Consider the following 27425-nt stretch of genomic DNA (forward strand, 5'->3'; position numbering starts at 1 on the left):
TTAGCATTTCTGTTTAAGGAGAGCATGAGTTTATCTTCACTTCTTGCTATTATTATTATTATTATTATTATTATTATTATTATTATTATTATTATTATTATTATTATTATTATTATTATAGTATCTCATGGATCCGAATACTCATGGTGGGAAGACCCATACTAATTAAAACAAAACATACATAACACACCTCTTCTTAAACTCATTCCCTGTCAAAAAGTTCACAACTAATTCTGGAGATCCATTCCACTTATTCAGAACTCTGAATGAGTGGAAATTCAGAAAATCTGGTCCACACACACACACACACACACACACACACACACACACACACACACACACACACACACACACACACACACACACACACACACACACACACACACACACACACACACACACACACACACACACACACACACACACACACACACACACACACACACACACACACACACACACACAACTCACACAGATAGCCCCTGGTAGTTCTCTATTTGTCATATATTCAAAAATTTCCTTTACGTCAAGTTTATAAGATCCCTTAAATGTCATATAAGATTCTATCATGTCCCCTCTTTTCCGCCTGTCAACTAAACTTTGTAACTCACAAACCTTCAATATATCTTCACAGGGAGCATTTTACAGACTGTCCCCAACTTATTCACTCGTCTCTGAATAACTGTCTGCACAGTAGTTAAGATGGCAAAATTATAGCCTAATAAATATGTGTAATAACCAACCTATATTTACTTGTTAGTGTGTTTATTAATATCCAAGTAATATTTTGAGTTATTTGATCAACTTGTGCAATATGTTCTCGATCACTTCGAATTTTTGTCCACTATTATTCCCCAATCCCTAGCCTCACCAGTTTCCCGCAGTTCAGTACCATCAACATAATACACCGTGTGCAACCTTCTCAACTTGAAGTGCATAACCTTACATTTTGAAACAATAACCTGGCATTATCCTTTGCCCAAAATGCCAATTTATTTAAATCATACTGCAGGATATCCACATCACGTTTATATACTATTTCTCTCCCTAGTTTTGCATCATCAGCAAACAACTGAATATCCCTTACTAAATATTTCATTACGTCATTAATATACAAATTAAAGAGCAGTGGCCCTAGTATAGAATATATTATAGATTTCATATTCCACTCCACCATATACTTCTCTCTCTCTCTCTCTCTCTCTCTCTCTCTCTCTCTCTCTCTCTCTCTCTCTCTCTCTGGTGTCTGTTTGTCAGTCACCCTCGTATATTTAGTCACATTTAAGTAAAACGTATTAAGTATAGTTCTTCGATCTAGTTTAAATGTTAGTTTTATATTTTTTTTTACATTGCATTACTATTTCATGTGTATGGATATTAAATAAGAGTGATGACATCGGAAATCCGTGACAGACAACTCTTTTTATTGATTCTTACAGCTATTTGGTTGTTCCAATACTTGATCTTGTGCTGTGGCATACGATTTGGCATGTTTAGCTGCTTTAGTACAGTCCACAGTTTGTTCCTTAAACTTTTGTCAAAGGCTTTCTAGTAATTATAAATGTATGCGTTTTTCCTTGTATTTTGAATTCACAATGACACTCTATTAAGATTTTTAAACTGAAAGCTGGGTCAATTCACGATCATCCTTTCCAAAGCTATTTTCTTCTTCAAAAAGTTTATCTTCTACCTAAGATTTAAGTTGAAGTTCTGTATAACCAGTATTTAGGACATTATTTCTCTGTATTTTTCATAATTGCACTTATCGTCTTTTTTATATATTGGAATGATAACTGCTTTATTTCAACTTTCTAGAATTTTTACTTGCTATCAGATATTGTTAACCAATTTTAAAAGTTTTTAATTTTTTGTATTTTATTGCTATCGTTTTAAATTTTTATATTTTTATAGATGCCACTAATTTGATAATGTCGCCTAAAGAGTGCAATGGGGACTAAATTTATAACAGCAGAAATATTGAAGTGCGAACATTGAATTCAGAATGAAATAAATGAACTGAAATAAGAATACAAATTCGTCATATCACGGTTAGTAAGTTGAAACTAACGTGCTAAATAATCATTTATTAATGACATATTTGATTCGTATATTACTGCCATTGTGTTTAATGTGTTTGGAGGCATTACTTACATTTTGTGATTATAATTCAGAGCCCAACGAGTGAGAGAAATGATGCAATAACCCTGTCTGAGTATGAATTTAAAATTAACGTAATAATTACCATATAGGCAAAAGAAAATTCTCCTGTTCAAAATTACTACATGAAATCATTTTCCTATAGATATTTCTCAGGATTTAACAGCTAAATTATTGAACTGAACAAAAAGTAATATTGCTAAAGTAGCGTGTCATTTTTTAAGACAAGACTTTTTACTGCCATTGGTATGTTTCACCAAGAAGAGAAGATGCTTTACTGCTGTATTAATTCACGCCTTAAAAGTGTTTGGACGATAACAGATCGTAAGTGTATTATTATTTGCTCATGTCTATACTCTTTGATCATTTACATTCTGTTTAGGATGGACATTATTATAAGATTTAAGGAAATCAAAGGAGCTCTCTCTTTCTTAGCAAGACATAATAATCTGTTTACTGGTGAAATTCCACTACTTTCAAGATTTTTCTTTCTTTTTGCAGCAGTTAAAGTCTGTGAATTAAACAGTACGAAGAGTAACGCATTTTAAAAGTGTTTTCTATTAGTAGCATCACAGATAATTAAACATGCCATTCTCATTAGGATGCTCTCATTAAACGATCTTTATTGTTTAGCTGAAAGTGGTAAGTTAGTTTACGTGTTGGAAACCATCCCAGTCATATATCTTGATAAACCGGAATAGTGAATTATAGAAACACATTGCAGAAATCACACAAGTACTTTTATTAGCTGAAAAAAGTGTTAACACTATTAATATTAGAGTTAAAAATAGCATTAATTAAAATGTTTTAATAATAATAGAAAGCACCTTCATTATCTTGTGCTTTTTATTATTATATTTATTTTTATTTGTATTATTATTATTATTATTATATTAGAAATTATAATATGATAATTTCGTTTCTTACAAATCAAAAATTTGATTGCATTTTCCAACTTCAGGTAGATTTTCTATTTTCCAGAGGGTGGAGCTGGAACTCCTGCAGAAGCAGCAGCAGCAGCTGGATTACTGTTACAATCCTCCATTGCTTTTTTAGCATTCACGCCATTTTTATCTAGTTCTTCAAATATCTTATTCTGGAAATGAAAAACTGACAATTAGCTTTTAATACATATCTTAGATATGTATTAAAATTAATGTATATTCGCTATGTGAAACGTGTTATCTACAGCCAAATAATGAACAGAAATAGTGTTTTATTGAAGCTTCTTCAGAGATATCTTTAGTCGGAAAGGAGTTTTATAATCTTCATAATGTTATTCAGTAATTTCTAGTAATATCTAATTCAATTAAGGGTCACTTTAATGAGTATGGAGGTAATTAACTCGATGTACCTGAAAATAAAATATTTTCAGGTATATGGAGTAAAATATTTTTATATTATATCTCTTTTATTTTTCTTTTCTTTATATCTCTTCTTATTGCTCCTTTCCAGCAATACTGTTAAAGTGTTCGTGGACTAGGATGAATAATTTCTATTTTGTATATCTTCATCTCATGCAAGGGGAGCTTGCCATCTCTCTCTCTCAGGTATTTGCTTTCCGTATATCTAATTCTGTAAATTTAATAATATTAACCGCAAGACACATGTTCAGCATGGGACGATTGAGCAAATATTCTCTTAATGAAATACAGTTGAGTATAACTGAAGGCTGTAGCAGCCAAGGGAATGTGATATCTACTTCTCCGATTGATGATGGAATTGACTCAAACCGAAATGAGAAGTCATTTTTTTGATAATATTTGTGAGAAGAACACATGATAAATACATTAGACATTTGTAGCTAAAATGGCAAATCTTGGAAAAGAGAAGAAAAAGAATAATAGTTGTAAGTCACTGGGAAAAATAAAATGGGATATCCTTGGACTTTCTGAAGGTGGAAGAAAAAAATGACTGAAACCAGCAAGCGTGGAAAGCTATGGTCATGGTGAAGTTGGAAGTTGGTCCATGAAAGATAAAAAAATCAACCTTGAATTTAAACCTATCTAGTAGATACTTATATCTCTTAGATTGAACATGAGTAACTATTTGATTTGAATGTAATACAAATATATACACCTACCGCGAGTTATTTAGATGAATATGTACTATCTTCTCCAGAACTTTTATTATTCTTTGCTGGTTTAAGGACTATCCATAATTCTTTTATTACAATTAGTGGTCCTGAATCTGCTTCTCAATTTAGTAAAGAATCTGTATCTGCTTCTCTCTCTCTCTCTCTCTCTCTCTCTCTCCCTCAGAAATAATATATGTCATTGGAAAATAATAAGGGGAGACTTTAATTGCAAAGTAGGCAAGAACCAATAGAGAGAAAGTGGTCTGGAAAAGTGCAAGGGTCGGCCAGAAACCGGAACAATGGAACAGAGAAATTAAAGTGGATGAAGTACATTGAATTTGCAGAGAGAGAGAGGGGGGGAGACTGTATTTTGTAATACTTTCTTTAAAACACCAAATATCTGAAATTAAACTCGGTGTTCACCGAATGGGAGAAGTTATTAATGAAGTTTATTACAATATCGTTGAAATATTAAAAGATGTTTTGAACTAGTTTAATTATGGTGATATTAGTCTAGTGAGAGCAATAATAAAAATAAACTTCATGAGAGAAAGATTGGAAATGGTAAAGTAAAAACCCAAAATACAAGGTGAATATATAGCAAACCATAAAGAACAATTTGCGAAGAAATCGAAAGAAAGTTAAAAGATAGAAGTATGAATTGATCAGATTTATCTAATAGAATAGAAGAAATAGCTGAATCATTAATTGAAGGCGTTCAGAATTGAAGAAAATCATATTCAGAAAACTAAAATAACTTATTTTCTAGAACAATAGAGAATAATTTTTTTTTTAAACTTACTTTGCTAACACTTTATCTAATAAAAAAAAGAGGAGAATCAAGTAAACGGAGAGTAGGAGTAAATAATACAGAATTCATAGAAATGCAAAAGTTGGAAAATAAAATAAAAAATGTATCAGAAAATACAAAACAAAAATTCAATGCATAATATAAAACAAATGCATATAAATATTTCAATAACTTTTTTAAGTCATTGAAATATTATCAAAAAATGATTACATAACATGAAAAAGAGCTTCCAGTAATAAGAAGGAAACAAAGAATAGTACAGTATAACAGTACAGTATAACAAAGAAAAAATAATGGAAATACGCAGTGGTTTTAATAGAGAATAAATCCATGAATATCTTATTATATAAAACTGGCAACAGAAATGATATCAATAACTATAGGCCGTTCAATTTGCCATTACAACTAAATAACATTTTTATATCCAATATTTTATATAGAATCACATGTTTTTTGGACGATACATACGAACAAGAGCAGCAGGATTCAGAGCCAGCAGGATGCTCTGCAGAGTAAATGAATATCACTGTACACTTTGTGCTTATACATTTTGAGAACTAGTTTGATTATTCTTATCAATCAGGGAATAATAAACAGCTTAAAACAAGGAGCTAATACAGCAAAGTATATATAAGAACACAACAGCCTGTATAAACTTAGAACATCTGGGAAAATAATTTGACATTGAGAAGATTGAGGAACGAACAACAGATATGTTTTCAGCCCAAATTGTTTTCTTCTACATTAGAAGAAATATTTAGGGAATGGGGAAACTACGGAATTAGCCGCAAAGCAAGACATTTACACCATTTTCACAGATAAATTTGTTCTGTTAGCAAAATTAAAGAAGTAGATAAAAAAATTCTGAATGTCCTAAGTAGAGAAATAATTGAAAAAGTAGTTAAATTTTGACATAACCCAAACAAAATTGTTGACACCCTTAGATGACATTGAACAAAATTATCAGGTAATTCTGTTTAAACTGTTGGTGACTTCATTTAGCTGGGAAAATTAATTTCCTTTAAAGAAAAACAAGATACAGAAATAAATAGAAGAACACACAGAATGTATTGACGCGGTTGGGCTGCATTAATATTATCTGTTAGGGAATTTACCTATATGTTTAAAAGCAAATGATTTAATATGTGCATTATTCCAGTTATCTATGTAAGTGAAACATGAATAAAGACACAAAACACAGGAAGGCGGTACAAAGAACCGTGGAGAGAAAAATGCTTCACATAACAAAAAAAAAAAAAAAAAACTGGAATAGAGATTAACAGTGTAGCTCTTGGTGAAGTATTGTGGAGCATCTAAATGGAGACGAACTAGCCATATCAGCAGATTAAAGAGACGAAAAATGGACAAAATGAAGCAATAGATGCCAAGAGAAATAAAGAGAAAGGGGATGCTTGCCAATGGACAAGATAGGGAGGGATAATCTACAAAGGCTTTACTTAAAGATGGTTACAATAGCTAAGGACAGAAACAAATGGAAAGTGATAGGGGAGGCCTATATCCACGAGGGATGGAAATTAGGTGAAGAAGAAGAAAATATCTAAATTTACTACATCAGTTTCCATCAGACCGTAAAATCCAAAACAAAATCAGCTAACGCCTTTTTATTCCCGTATACGGGAGTAGGCGAGGCCATTTAGCCCTATCTAACTTTTGGAGATTGAGTGGGCAGTTCAATCTCCACTGGTACCCAATCAGAGATAGATGGCCCAAGGCTATCACTAATTAAACGGTACGCAGTGAAGCGAGACGGCTCAAATGTGCCGCCATCTCGTGGTCCCTAACCCTAACACAATATATTTAATGTCTGAAAATAATGTGGGTTCTTCGGTCGATTTTCTTGAGTTTACAGGACGAAAAACCCGAGTTTCCGGGAGGAAAAACCTGCTTGCCCTGGCCAGAGATCGACTAACTCGGGAACCGGTCGAAAAAAGGCTTAGAAAAATTTCCTCTAGTCGCCGACTAGACTCGGAACCAAGTCTTCCTTTGTGCGGCCAAGCGTGGTGGTGTATAAACGCCACATCCACTGAGCTACACAGGCCGTTCCATCAGACCGTTTAGGTACGAATAGAGATTTGATGACTCCTAAACCTTTCCTTCATTTCTAACGCTGATTCAACACTTATTTATGAAAATGAATATCTTCATATTCATTTTTATAAGTTCAGTACTTATATTTTAAAATATTAATAATAATGCAAAATTTTCGATATTTAAATTGAATCAGCAAATTCTTTGCTTTGACTGTCTACACGATTATTTTCCTTCACGTTGTTCTCTTTCCTTACTTCCTTGGTCTCCTTTAGACCAAGGAAGTAAGGAAAGGGATCTGATCAGCAAATGGTAAAATCTCTATACCGTTTGCAGATAAACCGTACTCACGAAAATTTATTCGAATATCTAAATCAGCCGAGAACGGAAAAAAAAACCCTTACAACTAACGAGTGCAAAATCATTAACAAATTTCATCTCAGAAACATTACGTATATAATTTAAACTTTTTAAATTGTTGTAATTTTGAAAAGCAAGTGCATGAGAACTGCCCACTCAGTCTCCATAAGTTAGATAGGGCTAAATGGCCTCGCCTACTCCCCGTATACGGGAATAAAAAGGCGTTAGCTGTTTTTTTTTTTTTTTTAAGTGCATGAGAATAAAATGATCGTGACTCGTATTGCTCTTGCATTGGTTCACGTATTTATTCTTCTCAAAGAAAGTAAAAGTACCTCCATCATTAAGTTTTGATATCCTTATTCAAAATAATTACTCTCCTTATAAATTTCAGATGAAAACTAGTTAAATCTCCAACTACTTATCAAATCTTAATTACAAAGGAGCCCTATACTGTTAAAGAACATTTATTTTACTTATTATCTATAATTTGTCTTTCTAAGAACAGAAACAGATGCAAAGTTATAGGGGAAGCCTATATCCACGAGGAAAAATATCTAAAGTTTTACTTGCAGGCGAGCATGCTGACGTGCAAATTTAGGGAAACTTAAGCAATTAAGGTGGGTGTAAACAAGTGAGTGCAAGTGAAGGCACCCATGAAGCGAGTGAGTGTGAGAATGACCAATTCAGGAATCTAGTCTCTTGATCAAATATTATTGAATAGGGTAGTCAATTCAGAAAGTAAGGGTGAGCGGGGAATAAGGAAAGGTTTCTGTTTCTGTATACTAATGCCAGAAGTATCAGGGACAAGAGGGAGGAGTATTTCAAATTGATTAGCGCAGCGAAACCTCGACAAAAGTTATAGATATTAGTGAGACTTGGCGAACAGTAGATGTTGTAGTTACAAGGATAGAATGTGAAGAGTTTAGTATTTTCAGGGAAGATAGAGAAGTCAGAATGGGGGAGGAGTACTGCTGATTATAGCAGATGAATTTCAACCAAAAAAAAAGAATAGGAGATATGCGGGAGAATGTGATATAATTAAGGGTCATCTAGAAGAAGCAGTATTAAATTGTATAGTGAGAGGGATGAGGAATGTCATTAATCACGAGATGCAGAAGAAGAAAATGCTGTGGAGGGTGTATAAAGAGGAAGGTGACCAGCATGGCAATTAAGACAAAATCAGATTATGAGAAGATATTAGCCGAGCAAGCTAAAGGAAATTCCCATTAGTTCTTTCGTTATGTGACAAGTAACAAGAAGATTAACCTTAATTAGTGACGATGGTCACGAGGCGTCAGAAGCAGATAAAATAGTTGAGTTACTGAGTGACCACTTTGCAAGCATATATCTTCCTAGTGAGGTTATTACTTTAACCTATGTGACAGACACTGATGTGGGAACAGAGGTGGATGAATCGAAGGTTCTTAGAATATTGCAGAATCTTAATGTAAATACAGCTGTGCTGTGGGATTAGATGGATATCAGTTAGGGTTTTTCGAGAATGTTCAAGGGAACGAACAATACCTTTGACTAAGCTGTTTAAGTCTCAGCTCTGGTAGAGTACGAAGGGAGTGGATAAAGGGCAAAATTATCCCTTTGCATAAGGAAGGTTCTAAGACTAGAGTAGTAAATTATAGACCAATCAGTATCGCAGGTGTGGTGGGAAAAGTACTAGAAAAATTGGTAAAAAAAAGAGAATTCAAGAATGGGTAGATAAAAATATGATACTGTGTGATGGTCAACATGGCTTTGTGAAGGATCGGTCATGTCTTAGTAATTTACTAATTTTTTATAATAGAGTAACATCTGAGTTGGATAAAGGAAATGGCTACAAAATGGTTTTGCTGGATTTTGCAAAGGCGTTTGACAGAATACCACATGAAAGACATTTATGCAAATTAGAACAAATCGGGATCGATATAACACTGATTACGTAGATGAGAGGGTTGCTGCTGGACAGATATGAAAAAGTGTTATATGGTGGGGCAGAATTGAGGCGAAAACAGGTAACTAGTGGTGTGCCACATGGTTCAGTGCTTGGAACATTGCTGTTTAATTTTTACATAAATGATATAGTAAATAATCTGAAAGGAAATATTCAGTTGTTTAGTGATGATGCGAAATTAGGTAGAGTAATAGTTAATGAAGGCGATGTGGAGAGCTTGCAGGCCGATTTAAGTAGGCTGTCAATATGGACAAAGTTTAATGGGTGTCACTTTAATGTGATGCATGGCTTGCATCAATGTGATACAAACCGTGTATCGCAGAGAGTTAAAATATAGAGGACATGTTGCTAAGGTTGCTAAGGTATCCCATAAGATTACTTAGTTATTAAAGAACACATTAACAAGTAGAGATAAGGAAGTTATAATTCTTCTTGATAAGGCCATGATAAGTCAACATCTGGATTACACAGGCCACTTTTGTATTCGATTCTGAATCCTCTCCACCGCTTCCTCATTCCCAAGAAATCCAGGGGACCAGACTGAGCACAAGGAAGCGGTGGAGAGGATTCAGAATCGAATGACACAAAAGTGGCCTGTGTAATGTTCCATATGAGGATAGATTGAAGATGTGTGGATTGCAGAAGTTGGTTGATATGATAAAAAGAGGGGATATGATAGAATCATTTAAGTTGCTTAAAGAATTTTATAGGAGAGATGCAGGGGAAATGTTTCAGCACTTGACTAGAGGGACCAGAACAAGGGGTCATCCCTGGAAGTTGAATAACGATGTGGTCAGTAGGGGTGTGAGGACTAGATATTTTTCCTTGGAGAGTGGTGAATGAGTGGAATAGGTTGGCACAGTCATTTGTGAGTGCTTTGTCTGTTAATGGGTTCAAGGGGAGGTATAGCAGATTGTGTCGATAGATTGGGTCTCCGACGATGAGTCTTCAGACTCCATGGAGATCTCCGTATAATAAAAAAAATAATAATAAATAATGATATTAATAATAAGCATACTTACTTTAACATCCATGACCTTATTCTGATCGTCCTGAGACAAGCTTGCCTAAAATATTAATAAGCAGATTGATATTATTAATGCAGAATAAATTGATTTTTTTAGGTTATCCAGATAATCTGAATGTAAATAATGATATTTTAAGTTTAAGCATATTAATAATTACCAGTAATTAAGCGTCAGACATTGTTTACAAGTTTAAATGTGGTTATTTAACAGTACCTTATCTAATAGTTCTAAATATTTATAAAATAATTAATACTGAAAGTAAGAAATTTAATAAAGAATTGGGATATAAAAATGGTATGGCTCTTAGAATTAATAGCAAGAAATATATATCGTACTTTAAGTTACTTCTGAGAATGTAACATTTGTTCTTGAGAAATTGTCGATCTGACTACCAATGTTTTTGACCTGCTTTTATTGTGAGGGTTAAGTTGGGCTGAGTGGGACTATTGCCGAAGCAAGAAGGCTATGACGCATATATATTATATATCTGAGCTCGTGTGCGTGGTTCTGGTAAGATAAAAAAAAACATGAGCTTTGTGGAAGAAAACTCCTTCCACCTCAGCAGATCATTTTTTTTTTTCATACCCGATAGGTTCATACCCATAGTGAGGCTTTTGTCCCTCACGAGTTCTAGTTTTCTGAATCACAATATCTGATAATCTGAATACATATCATACTGGTCTCATATCAAATAGTTTGAAACAGTCGCCAATTGAATTACGTGAGGCAGCCACTCTCAAAAAAAAAAGCGAATATACATTCTCTTCTAAGCTATTGTCGTTTCTTATAAGACAAGAGCAAAATTTATCATTTTCACATCTTTCATACACTTTATGCTTAAATTGTACACAACCTTTACCAGTGCTATGCCAAGGCAGTTCAGGTCAAAGGTTATTCATCTTCATAAGTTTTCCGTCATTTTTAAATTTTTCAGAGATTAAACATTATTTGCTTTCTTGACATGAAATGAGGCTGTAATGCAAACTTAAGAGTTTTCGCCCATTTCTTCATTAATTATCATTATCTAAGAACATATGAATAAAATTCAGATAATTATTAATTGTTATTAATTATTCTTAGTAATTTCCTTAGTAATTAATACTTATGCTACTATTTAATAAGGATTTTAATAAGCAGTTAGCTCACCTTTGACTCAGATGGCCATTCCGGTTATTAATTAATATTAATATTTCGTATATGGATCTACATGTCAGCACCACCATGGACCACATTGGCGCAGCACATGTTTTGGCAACACTAAGCTCCTTACAAACTTAGAATTAATTAACATTCTTTCGATATATTTGTGCCTTTCTAATGATAATTATTTTACTGATATTTCTTACTGTTATTATGATTACTATTTATTTTCTTTTATGAATAGAAAGTTTTCCTTTTAAAAGCTATAACGATTATGGGGTTTTCTGTGTTATACTAATACCTTATTTAATGTAATAAATTCTTCATTGAAAAACTCCACAGCTGCAATCACAGTCATTGATTTTCTGTGACTGTGATTTTTATTGATTTATTATTTCGTTGATGTCTCTAAATGAATAATTTTTCACTAATCAGTTAGCATAAAGAGAGCTATTGGTTGAAATCTACTTCTTACGAGATGTACAGGGTGTTCGGGATAAATTTGACAGTTTCGTAAGGAAAAAGAAAATCTTCTTTGTATCTATTAAATTTAATGAATTGACAAAAAACATTACAGGCAGAGTTAATTACAATACTATCAACAAGATTTACTCAAAATAACCACCATTAGCATCGATCACAGCTTCAATTCTGCTTCGGAACCTCGAACAAGCTGATGCTACAGTCTCCCTGGGAAGGGCCGCAAAAACTGTTTTAATTTTATCCATTAACTGGGCTTTTGTATTACTGGAAGTGCGATTGGTGTCTTTTTCAACTGCGCCCCATACAAAATAATCCATGGGGTTAAGGTCTGGGGAGTTTGGAGGCCAAACATTTGGACTGGTGAAGTCGTAGAAATTTTCAGACAACCATTTTTGACTTTTCCCAGAGGTGTGGCAAGGGGCCGAATCCTGCTGCCATACATACGGCCTACCATTGGCTACCCTTGTTATCCAGGGCTTGACTACAGTTAGCAACTCCACGAACAAAGCCCGAATTCCAATGCCAGGGTTCTTCAACACCTGTTCCTGCAGATTTGCGAGGAATTCTGCTGTACGAACGCAATCAGATCGTCTGCTAGGGATCTTTCTTCTTGCTACATCCTCGTAGTCACCATTGCAAGTCTCTAGTTCATGCCTGATTGTTTTTACTGTATTCAGGGAGCATTGGGCAGCAGTCGTAATATCCTTATTTTGATGGCGGGCACGAATCATCATGATACAAGTTATTCTCTTCCATGATTCAGGTGGGTTCCAGCTATCCATCCTTTCTGACATCTTGCATATGAATGAAGAAGGGTCCAAACTTTTAAATGAAGAGAAGTGTGTGTTAATACATGTAACTTACGGAAAAATATAATTAATTATAAATATGTCAAATTTATCCCGAACACCCTGTATATTATTATTATTATTATTATTATTATTATTATTATTATTATTATTATTATTATTATATCAGAGGGCACTATGTACACAGACGGATGCATGCACGCTGTTATCGCTGCTTCCGTTTTTATTGGTTTAAAGTGGTTTTAACCCATGTTTTTAATTTGAAAGTGATGCTACTTAATTTTTCTAGTCACGCTGAAGACAGGGACGTTTAAATCATCAAAATCGGCTAAGTAATATCCAAATATCTGTCACCAGTCAACAAAGAACAAAGGACGTCGCCATTTTAAAAGTCGCACTACAGTCGCTAACGGGAAGAAAGTCTAAAGGTCACCGAGACAGCGAAGGTCAAGCACAATGAGCTGTAACAAGTGCAATAAGCCATTAAGCGACGAAGGAGACGGGCCGCATTGTTCTGGATATGGCCGAAAACAACACTTTCAATGTTAAGGGATCTCAGAAAGCACGTGGAAAGCAAAAGGAGCCGCGAAACGGACCGAATGGCGCTCTCTACAATGCCGTGAGAAAATGAAGAACAAAGAATAGACACTAAAGAAAAGCAATGACGCGCATCAAGATAAACCACTTCCTGATACTAAAATTACAGATAACTTTGACTCATTCAAACTCAAGGTTAAAGACTTTCTAAACACATGGAACAAATCAACAAAAAATTTGAGTATGAACATTACATAAAGTTCAATAACATGACCTCTGAAGAAATGTCAGGAACCGTGAGAGAAATAAAGACAAAATTAACGGTAGCGATAGAAACATAAGAAACACTCAAGCGCGAAAATGAAGAACTGCAGAAAGAGGTAAACACACTCAAGTGTCAAATGGAGCACATGCTATAAAAAGAAAGAAAAAAAAAGAACTTCAAATTGAGGGAATAACAAAAGAAAAGGAAGAAGATTTAAACAACATGAAGCAACTGATCAGCAGCAAAATTGGCATTCAAGTCGCAACCACAGACATGGCCTCTATTAACCGAGGTCCACAAAAAAACAAAGAGAGACCGCCACCAATCATCGCTAGTTTTACTAGTAGAAGCCTGAGAGACTCTAATCTTGCAACAAGCAAGAAAACAAGGTCGACAACATCGATTATAACTGACAAGAAACTCCCAACACCAATCTATATAACTGAACACTGGACTCCATACTTTAAAAATCTTTTATACCAAGCTAGGAAGACAAAAACAGAGAAACATTACAAGTTCCTGTGGACTAAGGATTCACAGATATTTATGAGAAAGAATGAAAACACTCGAGTTTATATAATTGCAAGAGAATCGGACTTTCCAGACTACCAATATAAAACACAAACTGTTCACATCCTTAAGAACAAGATTAAATATCATTTGAAAACTATATTATGGAGACATCAAATATAGGCGCACACACATCCAGTCAGACAATATAAACTTCAAGGTCTTTGACTTTTTAAAGAAATGGTCAGACAACATTCTACCATTACCGACTTCACTATCGTACACACAAACATAAGAACTATAAAAAAAAAAACACTGGCTTACATTGATAACACTCCTCAACTACACTATGATAAACATAGATGCGCTAATATTTACCGAAGTTGCGATAAACGAAACAGAAATCAACGCATACGACTTTAATAATTACCAAACTTACAACTTATGTAGACCAAACAAAAGAAGAGGTGGCATTTATCAAAGAAAAAAACAACGTGACTGAAAAACAAACTCATTTCGAAAATGCGGAAACTCTAATTTTGGAACTCACAAATAGCCACAAACGTAGTATCAAATACACAATAAACATAATATACAGACCCCCAGATAATAATCCACTCGGCTTTCTTCATGAATTAGAAGAGCATGGCTAAGCGGCATCGAACCCCGTACAACACATAGACTCATCCTAATAGGAGACATTAATATAAATACTCTTGACCACGCTTCTTCAACCACTAACACATACCTTGATATACTAAGTCAGTACAACATAAACCCTACCATTAACTGCCCAACAAGAGAAGAAATACTCAATAACACACTAACACAATCATGCATTGATCATATAAATATAAGGGCTCCAAACATACACATACATCATCAGTAATTAACGTCAAAATTGCCGATCACCACTTTGTCTCAACTTCGTTTTATTATGTTACCTACGCCCCCCTCCCACCACCACAAAAGTCGACAAAATTCGATCATACTAAAGAGCGTTGTCGATAACCATGTAAAAAATAGAAACTGGAATTGCCTAATTAAAATAAAGGATCCTGTAACATCATAGGAGAATTTTCAACTAAAGTTCGCAGAAATATACAAAAAAGCAACAAAGCTTACACAAACGAGGCGACAACCAGACAACAATGCATGGATAAATGATGACATAGTAAATAGTATTAATGCAAAAGAAAATCTATGGAGAAAACTAAAAAAATTACCCTGTAATACACATTTACAAACCTTATAGAAAAACACAAGAAATCAACTATCAATAAAAATTCGTATTTCAAAAAGACGCCACTACTTCCAAACCCTCATGGAATATAACGATAACATTAAGCAAACATGAACTACACTCAACGAAGTAGTAACTCGAAAAAAGAAAACTTCAGCACAAGATTTTATTGCAAAAAGCTTCGGTCAGGACACAAACCAAGAAGAAATAGCAGACTCATTCAATAATGCCTTCACAAACAATACACAACTCAAAAAAGACAACCTACCAACGATCAACAAAACTCTACCGATACAAAGTCGAGAACAATCAATGTATTTTCCACCCATAACAAAACAAGAACTGAAAGAAGCCCTCCTACAACTAAATCCAAAGATCATCCCATGAATAGACAAAATAAGATTCACAGACCTTATAACATACTTCTTACAAATAAATCCAATACCTCTGAGACTCGTGAACATAATATTTTACACTGGCATTATTTCACAACAACTAAAAACTGCAATAATTATACCAATTTACAAAAATGTTGAAAGAAACAATTATGAGAACTACAGACCAATAGGTACCCCACCAGTCATTTCAAAAATTATAGAAAAAATAACACACACCAGACTACATAAAAATTTATAGAGTTACAGCATTATCTCACAAAACCAATACGGCTTTCAGAAAACAAAAAGCACCATTACTTTATTAGAAGACATGGCTGACGCAATAAACAAAGCTCTAGACAAAAACCAGTATGCAGTCCTTATACTGCTTGACTTAACAAAGCATTTGATACACTTGAACATGACATACTACTCACCAACTATACTCAATAGGTATAAGAGGAACACTGCATACGTGATTCACGAACTACCTCTCAAACAGAGCACAAGAAACAAAAATAGGTACATGTCACAGCCCGGGTATACAAATAAAACACAGTGTCCCTCAAGGCGCCATATTATCTTCCACTCTATTCAACATATACATTAACGATGTTCATAACATGGCCATAAGAAGTCAAATAGTTAAGTGCGCAGATGATACCTCACTACTAGCAATCCACAGAGACCTCAATATGGCTCTTTCCTAAATAAGACCTAAAAAACAAGACCTAAATGAAGAAATCACAACATACTTCTACCAAATCGCAATTTCAAACAACGGCACCAAAACACAGATGTTGATAATACACAACCCAAGAATCATACGCCCTGCACCACTATCGATACACTGTCACACATACCACTGCATTAACAACAAAAAAATTTGCCCATGTCCCGAAATTAAACCTGTAACACATGAAAATACTTTGGTCTCTACATAGATTTCCACCTTAAATGGACAAAACATGTAGAATACCTACATTCCAAACTCCTTATCATTGCACCGAAACTCTTTCAAGTAAAAGACATTATTCCATACAACATAAAAATACTCCCATATAATGGTATCTGCGAATCACTACTCAGATATGGTATAACAGTCTATGCAAACACATCAAACAGCCACCGAACAAAATTAGAAACACTACTCCAGTGGCGCACCCAGGGAGGTGGGATAAGGGGCCCTGGCTCCCCCCCAAAAGAAAAAGGAAAAAAACACTAGAAAATTTTCCAAAAATCTTTTCCTAATTAAAATTCATTTTTTTTAATTTATGTTGTGTCTTCTGTTTCTATACTACTTATGAATTAGCGTCCACATAAGGTGGGAATATACTATAGCTCTCGGGAATCCCGGCCGCTGTGAATGCAAGGCGAACGAAGTAGTGCTCTTGCGGACCGAGCGCTACTTCGTTTGCCCGAGTTGGGCCAGAGGAGATCACGGGTATCATGTATTGGCAATCACTGCAGTGCTCAGTTAGGTTGTATGCAATGTAGTGTGCATTCTCAAATCGCTACTCAACTCGCCCCCTCCCCCCCAATATTAAATCTTGAGTGCTTGGCCCCCACCAAGATTAAATCCTGGGTGCGCTACTGCACTACACAGGAAAATCGTGTCTACAGTGATTTCGACATCTTATACGCAACAACCAATATCAGACCAGCACATGGCAACACACAGAATCCTGAGCATTAAAAACCTGAAACCTTACATAACAGTAATAAGGAATTACTTCAACATCACCTATGGAATCAAAAGAGACACATATCTCATAACACGACCTAAAACAACCCTGTACATCCCTACACCCTTCAACAACTCATACGGTTCTTTTATGAGATCACTTCAGATACCCACGCTACTCAACAACCTACCAAGAAATTTAAAACACGTAGATAACTACAGAACATTAAAACACGAACTCTGTAAAATATACCAACAAAGTTAATATACCATTAACACTAATATACACATCAAAAATCACCAGCATCCAAAGCCTACATCCCATAGATAAACAGTAACAACAACATAAATAGAGAAGGCTAATGACGCTCTCTTCATAAAAGCTAACCCAAGCTTCGAAGTAGGTGGGATTAACTTGCCTCACTCATCTACACGTAATCCTCATAATCAAAGACTGCAGATTATGTAGCAAAACAGTCAGTAAGGTGTATAACAATAATGAAGATACTAATATTAAAAAAATCTGTATATATAATTAGGCTGTATAATAGTAAGCTATGATATTAATATTGAAAAAAAAATTATGTATATTTATAAAAAAAAAAAATCATTGTACCCTACATTTTGTACTGAACAGAAAATGTAATAGTATACTTTATTGTATATATGTAAATAATCTGTATGATGATAAATAAAATGTTATTACTGTTAAAAAATATATTATTATTTAATACTTAATTATTTGTCATAAACAAAATGGCAAGGATTTGTTCTCTCTCTCTATCTCTCATCAGCAATTTGAATTTTCTCACTGCATGGCAGAACCTTGAAAGTTACAGATTAAAATGTTTAATGACCTTAGCTTCCCTTTATTAATCCAACGCCCTTCATATATAGCCTGCCAAAATACCACAAAATTTAATAAACAAACAGCTTTTAAATACGAGTTATATATACACACACAGTGTAATGTAATATTACAGTCATTACTTACCATTGTAGTTGAAGCATCCTTACACATGCATGATAGGACCTGGAAAACATGAAACATTACGATATATGTTAAAAATCAATTTTGTAATGTATTCAGATAACAGGATGACAGTTCTAAATACAGTTACTTCATAGCACTATACTATTAATGAAATAAAGAGGTTCTCAGTCATTACTTTATAATATTGTAATTTGTTTTACTCGCAATACTATCATTTCGAAATACTGTCAATGATGAATTACCAAAATTATCATTTTATACTATATAATTTCTTTTATTGAATATAATCTAAATTAATTGAAAGAGATGCATATAGATCAATCATGTTTACACGAGTTGCAAAACAAACGAATAATTTTAAAAAGTGGAAAACTAAATTATGAGCTAAAAATTCACGTGAGGTGCAAATTACTAGTAATAAGACTGAGGGAGACAAAGACAATCCATCGATAGGTGGATGAACTGACAGGTTTCCTTCTTCTTCCTTATATTTGTATCTTTGTTTCAGCAGAATCCTAAGTGGGTCGATGCTAGGTTTAGTCAGGTAGGATTATCATCTCCCCGAACTCGGTTTTCTCTCTAAAAACTCAGAAATATCGATAATCGAACCTCTACTACTTCAGATAATAACACGTGATATGTATATGAACGTATATTTCAACTGCATATAACATTATTTGTGAATGAAGTCAATGACGGTTGATTTTAAAATTTTATGAAGTTAAACATTAGTGGACTTTTTATTCATAAAACAATTTTTTTTTTTTTTAATAAGAGATCACAACAAACTCTGTCAGATAGATAAAGAGAAAAACGTATACAGGTAATGTATGAGTACCGCGTTATAAACGTATAACCCTCGTATAACGCGGTACTCATACAACGCGGTTTCGATATAACGCGGTCTACAAATTGTAGTAACTCTTTATCTTTTCATATATTTCGTTAAATTTGCGTCTTCCCGTATCGCGCATGTCGTTATTAGTAGCGAATTTATATTAGGGGAAATACCTTTTAGCACGCATGTACGTCAATTGCTTACCGTATCAAGTGTTCATTGTTGAAAGTTGTCTTTATTTTCTGCCGGGAAAGCGCATTAAAAATCCTAAGTGTGTTAATCTCAAGCTGAGCACTTTATTTTTTGGTGAGTTATATATAATATGTAATGTTCTTTTATGTAAAAAAATTATTTTTATAGTAATCGCCACTTACAGGGCTTTTGCGATATTGTCGAAAACAAAATTAGTGAACAAATTGATGGGAACCAGATTTAAACCAGGAGAAACTGGTACAATTAATAGATGAAGTCAAACCAAATGGCGGGGGTAAGTTCTGCCGAAGATTCTGATTGAGATGAATCTAGATTCATCTCAATCAGAATTCAGTTTAAAGAAATTAGCAGAAGGATTGGACTTGACAAGAAAGTTATTTTATGGATAATGATCTCTCAATGGAGCGCTCCGGAAAATTCACGATAATTGGATATTTGTTTAGCTCCGTATTATCAACTTAATTAAAAATTGCAGCATAGTGGTAAGCGAGGTCTTATTACTGACTTCCTGATAACTAAACCAGCCGAAGGATGCAATGAGAAATATACTAATGATGTCCAAGAGATTTCAAGTAATGACGACTTTCGGCCATTCGTAAATAAAGAACATCTACAAAATGTTATTTTTGAAGACAGTGATGACGATTAAAATATGTATTTTATTTTATTTTGCTTAAAACATTTTTGCATTATGTGCAATGAAGTTTACTTACAATTTGTAATTTTTATAAATTTATACTATGTATTTGTTTCAGAGTTTATAAGTTTTCTTAACTTACATGAATTATCTGAATTAAATAAAAATAATTTTTGTTGCATATGCCATTGTTATTTATATAATTAAAAAAAAACAATTTCGGAACATTACCCTACTTTTTCTATGATCTGAGTCTCGCAAAAAGCGATTTATATAATGCGGCATTTCTACGGAACCTACCATTCGCGTTATGCAGGGTTACCTGTATACGGAAACAAAGTCATCTGTTTGGTCTTTCTAGAAGTTAGCGTATACGTTCCCTGCAAACCGTTGTAGAAAAACGAAAGTTCTAATACCTTTATGCATTTCTTTGACCAAAGAAATATTGAATCAAGGCCGCTATCAGTTTTTTATTCTTGTTAAACCGCTCCAAGCACTGTTCCGATATTTTCATGAGATGCGTTTTTGACCTGTGTGAGCAAGCGCGGTCCCCATCACGCGCAAAGCTTTTCATTTGCAAATTTCATTCAAATTATATCCTGCAAGTTCTTTTGAAATGCCTATGGTCTCAACATTTTCACGCACTTTGACTCGCCGGTCATCCAATTCCATATCGTGCACTTGATCAATGATTTTTGGTGTTGTTACACTTTTGGAATGTGCTTCACGTGGATCATCTTCAAGGCTGTTAGGACCACGTTTCAACTCCGCAGCCCATTTCTTAATTGTCAAAAACGAAGGAGAAGAGTGCCCATAAATTTTTATGAACTTCGAGTGAATTTCTTTTGGCGATAAACCTTCTTTTACAAAGAATTTTATAACCGCACGATACTCAATTTTATCAATTTCAAGGGATACAGACAACACTTTTGCTTCAGACAGCTGTATAAACCAAACTACTTAATAGAATAACTTGCAATTTCACGTGGATGCTTATGACAGATGTACCAACTTAGACAAAAAATCTTGCCGATAGTGTTGCCATCTATGCTCAAGGCCGAGAACGTTTCATACCACCCTCGTATATTTCTGGAAATATATTGAATAGACTTCATGAATTCATTGAACTTCTCCTAAAGCTGTTTGAGACGTCATGTTGGACGTTTAAATAAAGAGAGCGCTACAAATGAACTAAACAACAGTTTAATGCTTCTGACCTTTCACATCCGCATCAGAGACAAGCACAACAAGTACAATATGAATAGAAACAAACACACAAGCAACAGAAGGTAAAATAAAACTTAGTTGACTAGAGTTCCCGCTAGGAGTAAGCCTAGTTTTTACTGGAAAAGCCTAAAATGATATTTCCTTACTTTGAAAAGTTTATAACATTAGATTTTAAGAGTAGTCTTATATTCATTAGAAAGCCTTTTATATTTGAATGCTGCGGTGGAGTATTTCTTTTAATGACCCGTTTGATTCTGTATGTGGCGTTCAAGTTCAAAACCATCTCTTGAACGCCACATACAGAATCACTTGAACTTTTACTCCTCGTAGTGATGATCAGTGATAATTACTTTTTAATATTTTTCTCCAAGCGAATGTTTATTGACTTTGCAGTTTCTACATAGTAAGTCAATTGCAGCAAGTAATAATTGAGAAAGGTGGGATTTGTTATCAGAGTAATGGTTAAGAGCAGCCAATTTCAAGTGCAAACTTGGACATCACACACAATATAAAAAAGAAAAAAAAAAGAACAGCCACATTTTATAGATGCAAGTTCAAATGAGAAAGTTTTTTTTATTATTATTTATTTATTTAGAATCTTCTGCAGCTGTTCAAAACCCAACCTAAAGAGACATGAATGTGTTAAACTTCCAAAATATGGAAAGAAGTATCCCAAATTACAACCTAGAAATCACATAACATCCAGTGGATGTAAAAGTAAAGTAAAATTAAATAATTAAAGTGAAAGTCAGTAGACTGAATTTCAAGACTGAATTTTGCATTGTTTTCTTTACTATACTTTCAGTGTAAGTGAGACGAAATCGAAGCATTATGGGGTTAAACTTTTCTTCATTCATTGATTCATTAATACGCTTTATTTCTTCAATTTTTTTTCCTCAATTAATTAATTCAGTTCATTCTCGTGAGTATACAACTTGAGTTATGTCCAGAACTAAGTGATCTAATGAAAGGGTAAATAAACAGTTCACAAAGAAGATTTTAATTGCTTATTTCCAAAAATTAAGGTTTGAAAAATGTTTGAATGGCCTATATATATAGTACTCGACAAATTATGCAAACCCTACCATAGCCACGCAAAAACTTTGCTCTACACTGTGTGTGTGTGTGTGTGTGTGTGTGTGTGTGTGTGTGTGTGTGTGTGTGTGTGTGTGTGTGTGTGTGTGTGTGTGTGTGTGTGTGTGTGTGTGTGTGTGTGTGTGAGATTAAAATATAAATAAAATGTTTAAATATTTATATATAAAAATGAAAAATTAAAATATATAAAAATGAAATTCGTGCCGTCTGTAAGGTGACAGATAAACTGATATCCGAGCAAATATGTACAAACTCACGTCTTTCCAAAGTTCTGTTTTCTGGCAAGCGTTGGTCCATATTTCTAAGTTATCCTTTCCATCGATTCCAGATGCTTTGGCGCAATTGATAGCCAGGTCCTGAATCTATTAAAAATATATAAAAAAAAAAAACACATACTTTACATTTCGAATTCTTCAACTTTTATAAAAAATAAAGGGAAAAAAAATAACATAAATTATTTCTTTTATTTATTACCTCAAAGTTACAAGATAATTCTTTGATAATTCAGTGAAAAGTACTTAAATGAACAATGCTTTTTACAACTTAATTATATTTATATAAACGTTACTAAATGTGTGTGTGTGTGTGTGTGTGTGTGTGTATATATATATATATATATATATATATATATATATATATAAGATTAACGTCTAAACATTCAAACAGGAAGTTGGTAAGCTATGGAATCCATAGACGTGTCACGTAATTATAATAATAACAAATGGTGGGACACAAAATTAGCCTTCATAATATACATCCTTCACAGCATTAGCTTCGTCTGCCTTAATTAATTCCGAAAAAATATTAAAAACCATTTACAAGATAATGACTTGAGAGATGAATTCATGTTATTCACGGATAAATCAGATTACGGATATTAACCTCCTTATTAGAATAGTGAATTGGTTTGTATGATGCCCCATATTAGGCAACTATATTAATTACTTAACTACACCATGTACGCTCTTAGGTTTAATTATTTAAGGGTACATAAGAGAAATATTATGAATGTAGGTTCACCGTAGTTGAACAATGTCCATTTTAGACTTCCAATATATCATATGAGATCATAATACGTTAAGAATAAAGTCTAAACATTCAAATATTCGATTTCAAAGTGTCTGTTTTATGATCTATACTTACGAAAAACTTGATTTTATATTTTGAAACTAATTTATCAACCATCTTTATATCTCATTTTTTATGCTTTTTTGTATATTAGAAAATCAAGTCCGCATATATTTGAAATTATTATTAATTAAAAGAAGTTGTTACATTTAGATTTACCGTAGTTATTAAAAATCTTCAAGACAATCGCGTTTATTGATTATTTAAAAATGATAAAATTATCCATACATTATAGGAAACTAAGCAGTATGATATTTAAGATAACAAACAATAATAAAAAAGATTTGTATAAAAATTTGAACTATACGGAAATGATTGTTATTATTCATTTATCTTTATAGGGAGTTTTCATGGTATTGCGTGCGCGAAAATGTACTTTTATTAAGGACTAAATTTCGAAACTGGTTTTGATTTTCCATAACAGAAAAAACATGGCTTTAGGGTTGGGATAATTTTATCTTTTTTAAATATTTATGGATAATAAAAACCCATCTTGTTTTTTTGGGTGGGATTGTATAGCTGTGGTTTAGAATGAAGTTTGTTTGAAGTACGCAAAAGTGCCATATTTCTCTTTTGCAGAGTGATTATATTCTAAGATATTGTCAGAACAAAGAAAACATATTTCAACAGAGCAATCCAACAAATGTGATTCCAAATCTCTTGGATTTCAGACGCTATCTGGTAAAAATCCGAATTACACATATTTAACTAACACTCATTCTCAATGGATGAAGAGGCACATCAATCAGCTTCGATCTCGTCAATTATCAATATTAAATGTTCGAGCGCGTACTTCTCGAATGATTTTTATGATTTAAGTATACCATTAACATATTATAGGAATAAAAAATATTATGGAAGATTATGGGATATTTATATGATATATAAATATCCCATAATAAACACTTTATGCTTTTAAGGTTCCAACGTACAGGATTTAAAAGTTCATTTTAAATTGCATTATTGCAAAGAATGTTAAATATATAAAATGACTTACTGGTTTTGGTGCCAAGCTGGCCTGATTTACCAAGGGTTCTTTAGGGCACTCTGAAATAAAATAATTATTTTAGTACCTCTTAAATATGGATTTAGATATTATTCAGACTTACCGATGAAAAATAAAGAAAACAGAGTGCGTATTTTAATATTCTATTTCATTCAGGAGTTCATATCAATATGATTCATTTCACAATAAATGGTGTTACAATATATCCTTTTCATTAATGAAAAATTCTGTAACGATTTGTCCGTTTGAAGTTACCATTTCAAGACACACGGTAGAACACCAAATCAATAAAGTGTTACAGGTAATTAAAAGGATTTTGTTTCCCATTAACAAAAACGGTGTATTGAAACACCCCCTTTTTAAAAATGAATTATACTAATGTATTGAAATAAATTCAATATTTCTTAATTTGGATGAATTTCATTCACGTGAATGAATTCGTGAATTTGATAAAAGACTGCAGCACACAAAGCCAGTGAAATTAACATATTCACCTAATGGATATAAGAGGATGTCGCTTCAACGGAGAAACAAAAAGAAAGAACCATAATATTACAAGCTAGCTCCAAGGGAACGATCATCCTTCGAAAAATAGTAAAGAATTTTTACAGTTCAATCCAGAAGATTTTGTAGTTTCTGCTCAGTACACAGCAAACACAACAAAATATTTCGTTGGTGCGTATAGCATTGGATGAAAGCCTAAATGGAGAGAAGAACGTGCACGCTAGACTCATTTTCTATTGCATGACCAAGTTTCAGTTATGGCGGATGTGCGGTAACATCTTGCGTCCGAATGTACCATCTCAGCTATGAGGTTTTAATGAGCTATAATAGTATGAACTGCTTCTGCTGGTATAGTCCCGGCCCCTTGGCCGGGACTATACCAGGAAGCAGTTCATACCATTATAACTCATTAAAACATAGGATTTTATCCCTTTAATATCTATTAAATTGCCAGAAAACTAGCCGCTGGGCTTTTCATTTTAATTACAAAATATAAGCACACCTTTATGGCATTCGTATAGTGAAGGTATGTAAGTTCTTTTCACTAAGCTTTGATATCTTCCAGGTCTACCTACTCACTGATGAGACCTAAAAAAAGGTTGAAACCGGTCTGGGTAGTGACCTCTCCTCATAATGTAATGACAGTATTACATCTCCTGGAGCTGTGTGCTTTTACATTATGAGAGAATATCAAGAATAGTGAGGGATCTTGCTCCACCTTTGCTTCGAATTGCCTTCGCCGATAGTTTTTCGGCATTGAAACTCACAGATCGTAGTTCTCGATTTAACAACATAGGATTTTTATTCCTTTAATATCTATTAAATTGCCAGAAAACTAGCCGTTGGGCTTTTCATTTAAGTTGTACACTTGTTTTGCTGGGATCATATGAGCTCTAAAGTAAAGGGAAAACTTTCAAAAGCCATTCCTATTGATAGTCGTGTTGAACACGAGCGTCGCTTTACCTTATCTCGCATTATTTGTAAAGTTATTTTATTTAACGAGTGCAATGCATTAGCCACTATTCGTGAGTTTAGAACACTCCAGAACTTGATACAGATTCTTGATCAGCTAACGCAGTTAGATCGATGATTCGGAAGTTTGAAGAAACAGAATCTTCGGAAGTTCGACTTGGCAGAGGACGGTAATCGAAGAAGTTGTCACCGCGAATTGTTGACAGATCACAAAAAAAGTTGTGTAATCTGTCAGCACCTAGGAGCAGCGCGACAGTTGGATATGTTTTATTCCACGATACGGAAAGTCTCATGCAAATTGATTACATTTTATCCATACAAGACCCCTTGCATGCAGCAGCTGTTACACGATGATTATGATAAGCGACTGACATTTGGTCTGACGATTCTGGTACGATTGGAAGTCGACTATGCTTGGCCTTGGGAAATTCTGTGGGGAGATGAGGTGCACTTTTATCTGTTAAGACAAATATGCGAAAATGGATTTGAATCCATTTTCTCATTTCAATTTATACGTTTTTGACCCACATATTAATAATTTTCTTTCTGGATTAAAATACAAAAGGTACATCAATACTGCAACATTTAAATAATTAGCGAAAATTGAAAGCTTTATAAGAACGATCTAACGGAATAATTTTGGACTTAAGTAAATACTAGGCTCAATACCTGCCACAACCAAATAATTTGGCTTCTAAGAAACCTGTTTACGGCTTCGCACAGGGCATTTAATCCTTTCTTCCCATAGGAAAGAAAACGAAATTCCTGCCAGCATTGTCTAAAGTGCTGTATTCGTCTAAACTCGCCATCAGTTATGTAACTATCTGCAGTTGAAAAATTCCTTTGAAGATTATTCACATCCTAGATGGAATTCCAACAAAATGAAATCTTCTGTACTGTGTGAGCTATGGAGGCTCTTCTGCAGTTATCAAGAAAGATACATTTCAGTTTGAAATATAAGCAAATGTTCTGCTTTGCCTTATTCTTTTTTATTTTTTCTCCAGAATTTTTGAAGAACATTGACAAACTACATAACTTGCAAGATAATAAACTTTATCTTGCAAGTTTATTATCTATTAACAGCATGATAGCATATTATCATGACATTATCTTATAACATCATAGATCTCTAGAATAGATCTATGATGTTATAAGTTGACTGAAATTTAAATACAAAAGCTGGTAAATCTTAAGAGAAAATTATGTATCTAATAAATTAACTTACTACTGATCGGGTCTGCATTCTGAGTTACCCAATTTAAGAAACATGGGTAGTTGTCCTGAGAATTAGCATGAGCTACGCAAATAGCTAGCAATACTATCATAGACCTCATGG

The 27425-nt window shown here is 33.7% G+C and overlaps 1 protein-coding gene across 1 annotated transcript; it reads right to left on the reverse strand.

The window, feature by feature from the left end:
- Positions 1-3055: 3055 nt before the first annotated feature.
- LOC150109254 (uncharacterized) lies at positions 3056-27425 on the reverse strand. The gene is made up of 6 exons (XM_090406729.1): positions 27315-27425; positions 24605-24654; positions 22737-22841; positions 18470-18508; positions 10422-10466; positions 3056-3253 (listed from the first exon to the last, which is right to left on the reverse strand). The coding sequence occupies exons 1-6, from the start codon at positions 27421-27423 to the stop codon at positions 3128-3130; spliced, it is 474 nt and encodes a 157-aa protein (XP_090262855.1). The 5' UTR covers positions 27424-27425; the 3' UTR covers positions 3056-3127.

Source organism: Typopeltis vanoorti, chromosome 2 (assembly GCF_054136105.1).
Source record: "Typopeltis vanoorti isolate ZY-2024b chromosome 2, IOZ_Tvanoo_1.0, whole genome shotgun sequence".
Taxonomy (NCBI): domain Eukaryota; kingdom Metazoa; phylum Arthropoda; class Arachnida; order Uropygi; family Thelyphonidae; genus Typopeltis; species Typopeltis vanoorti.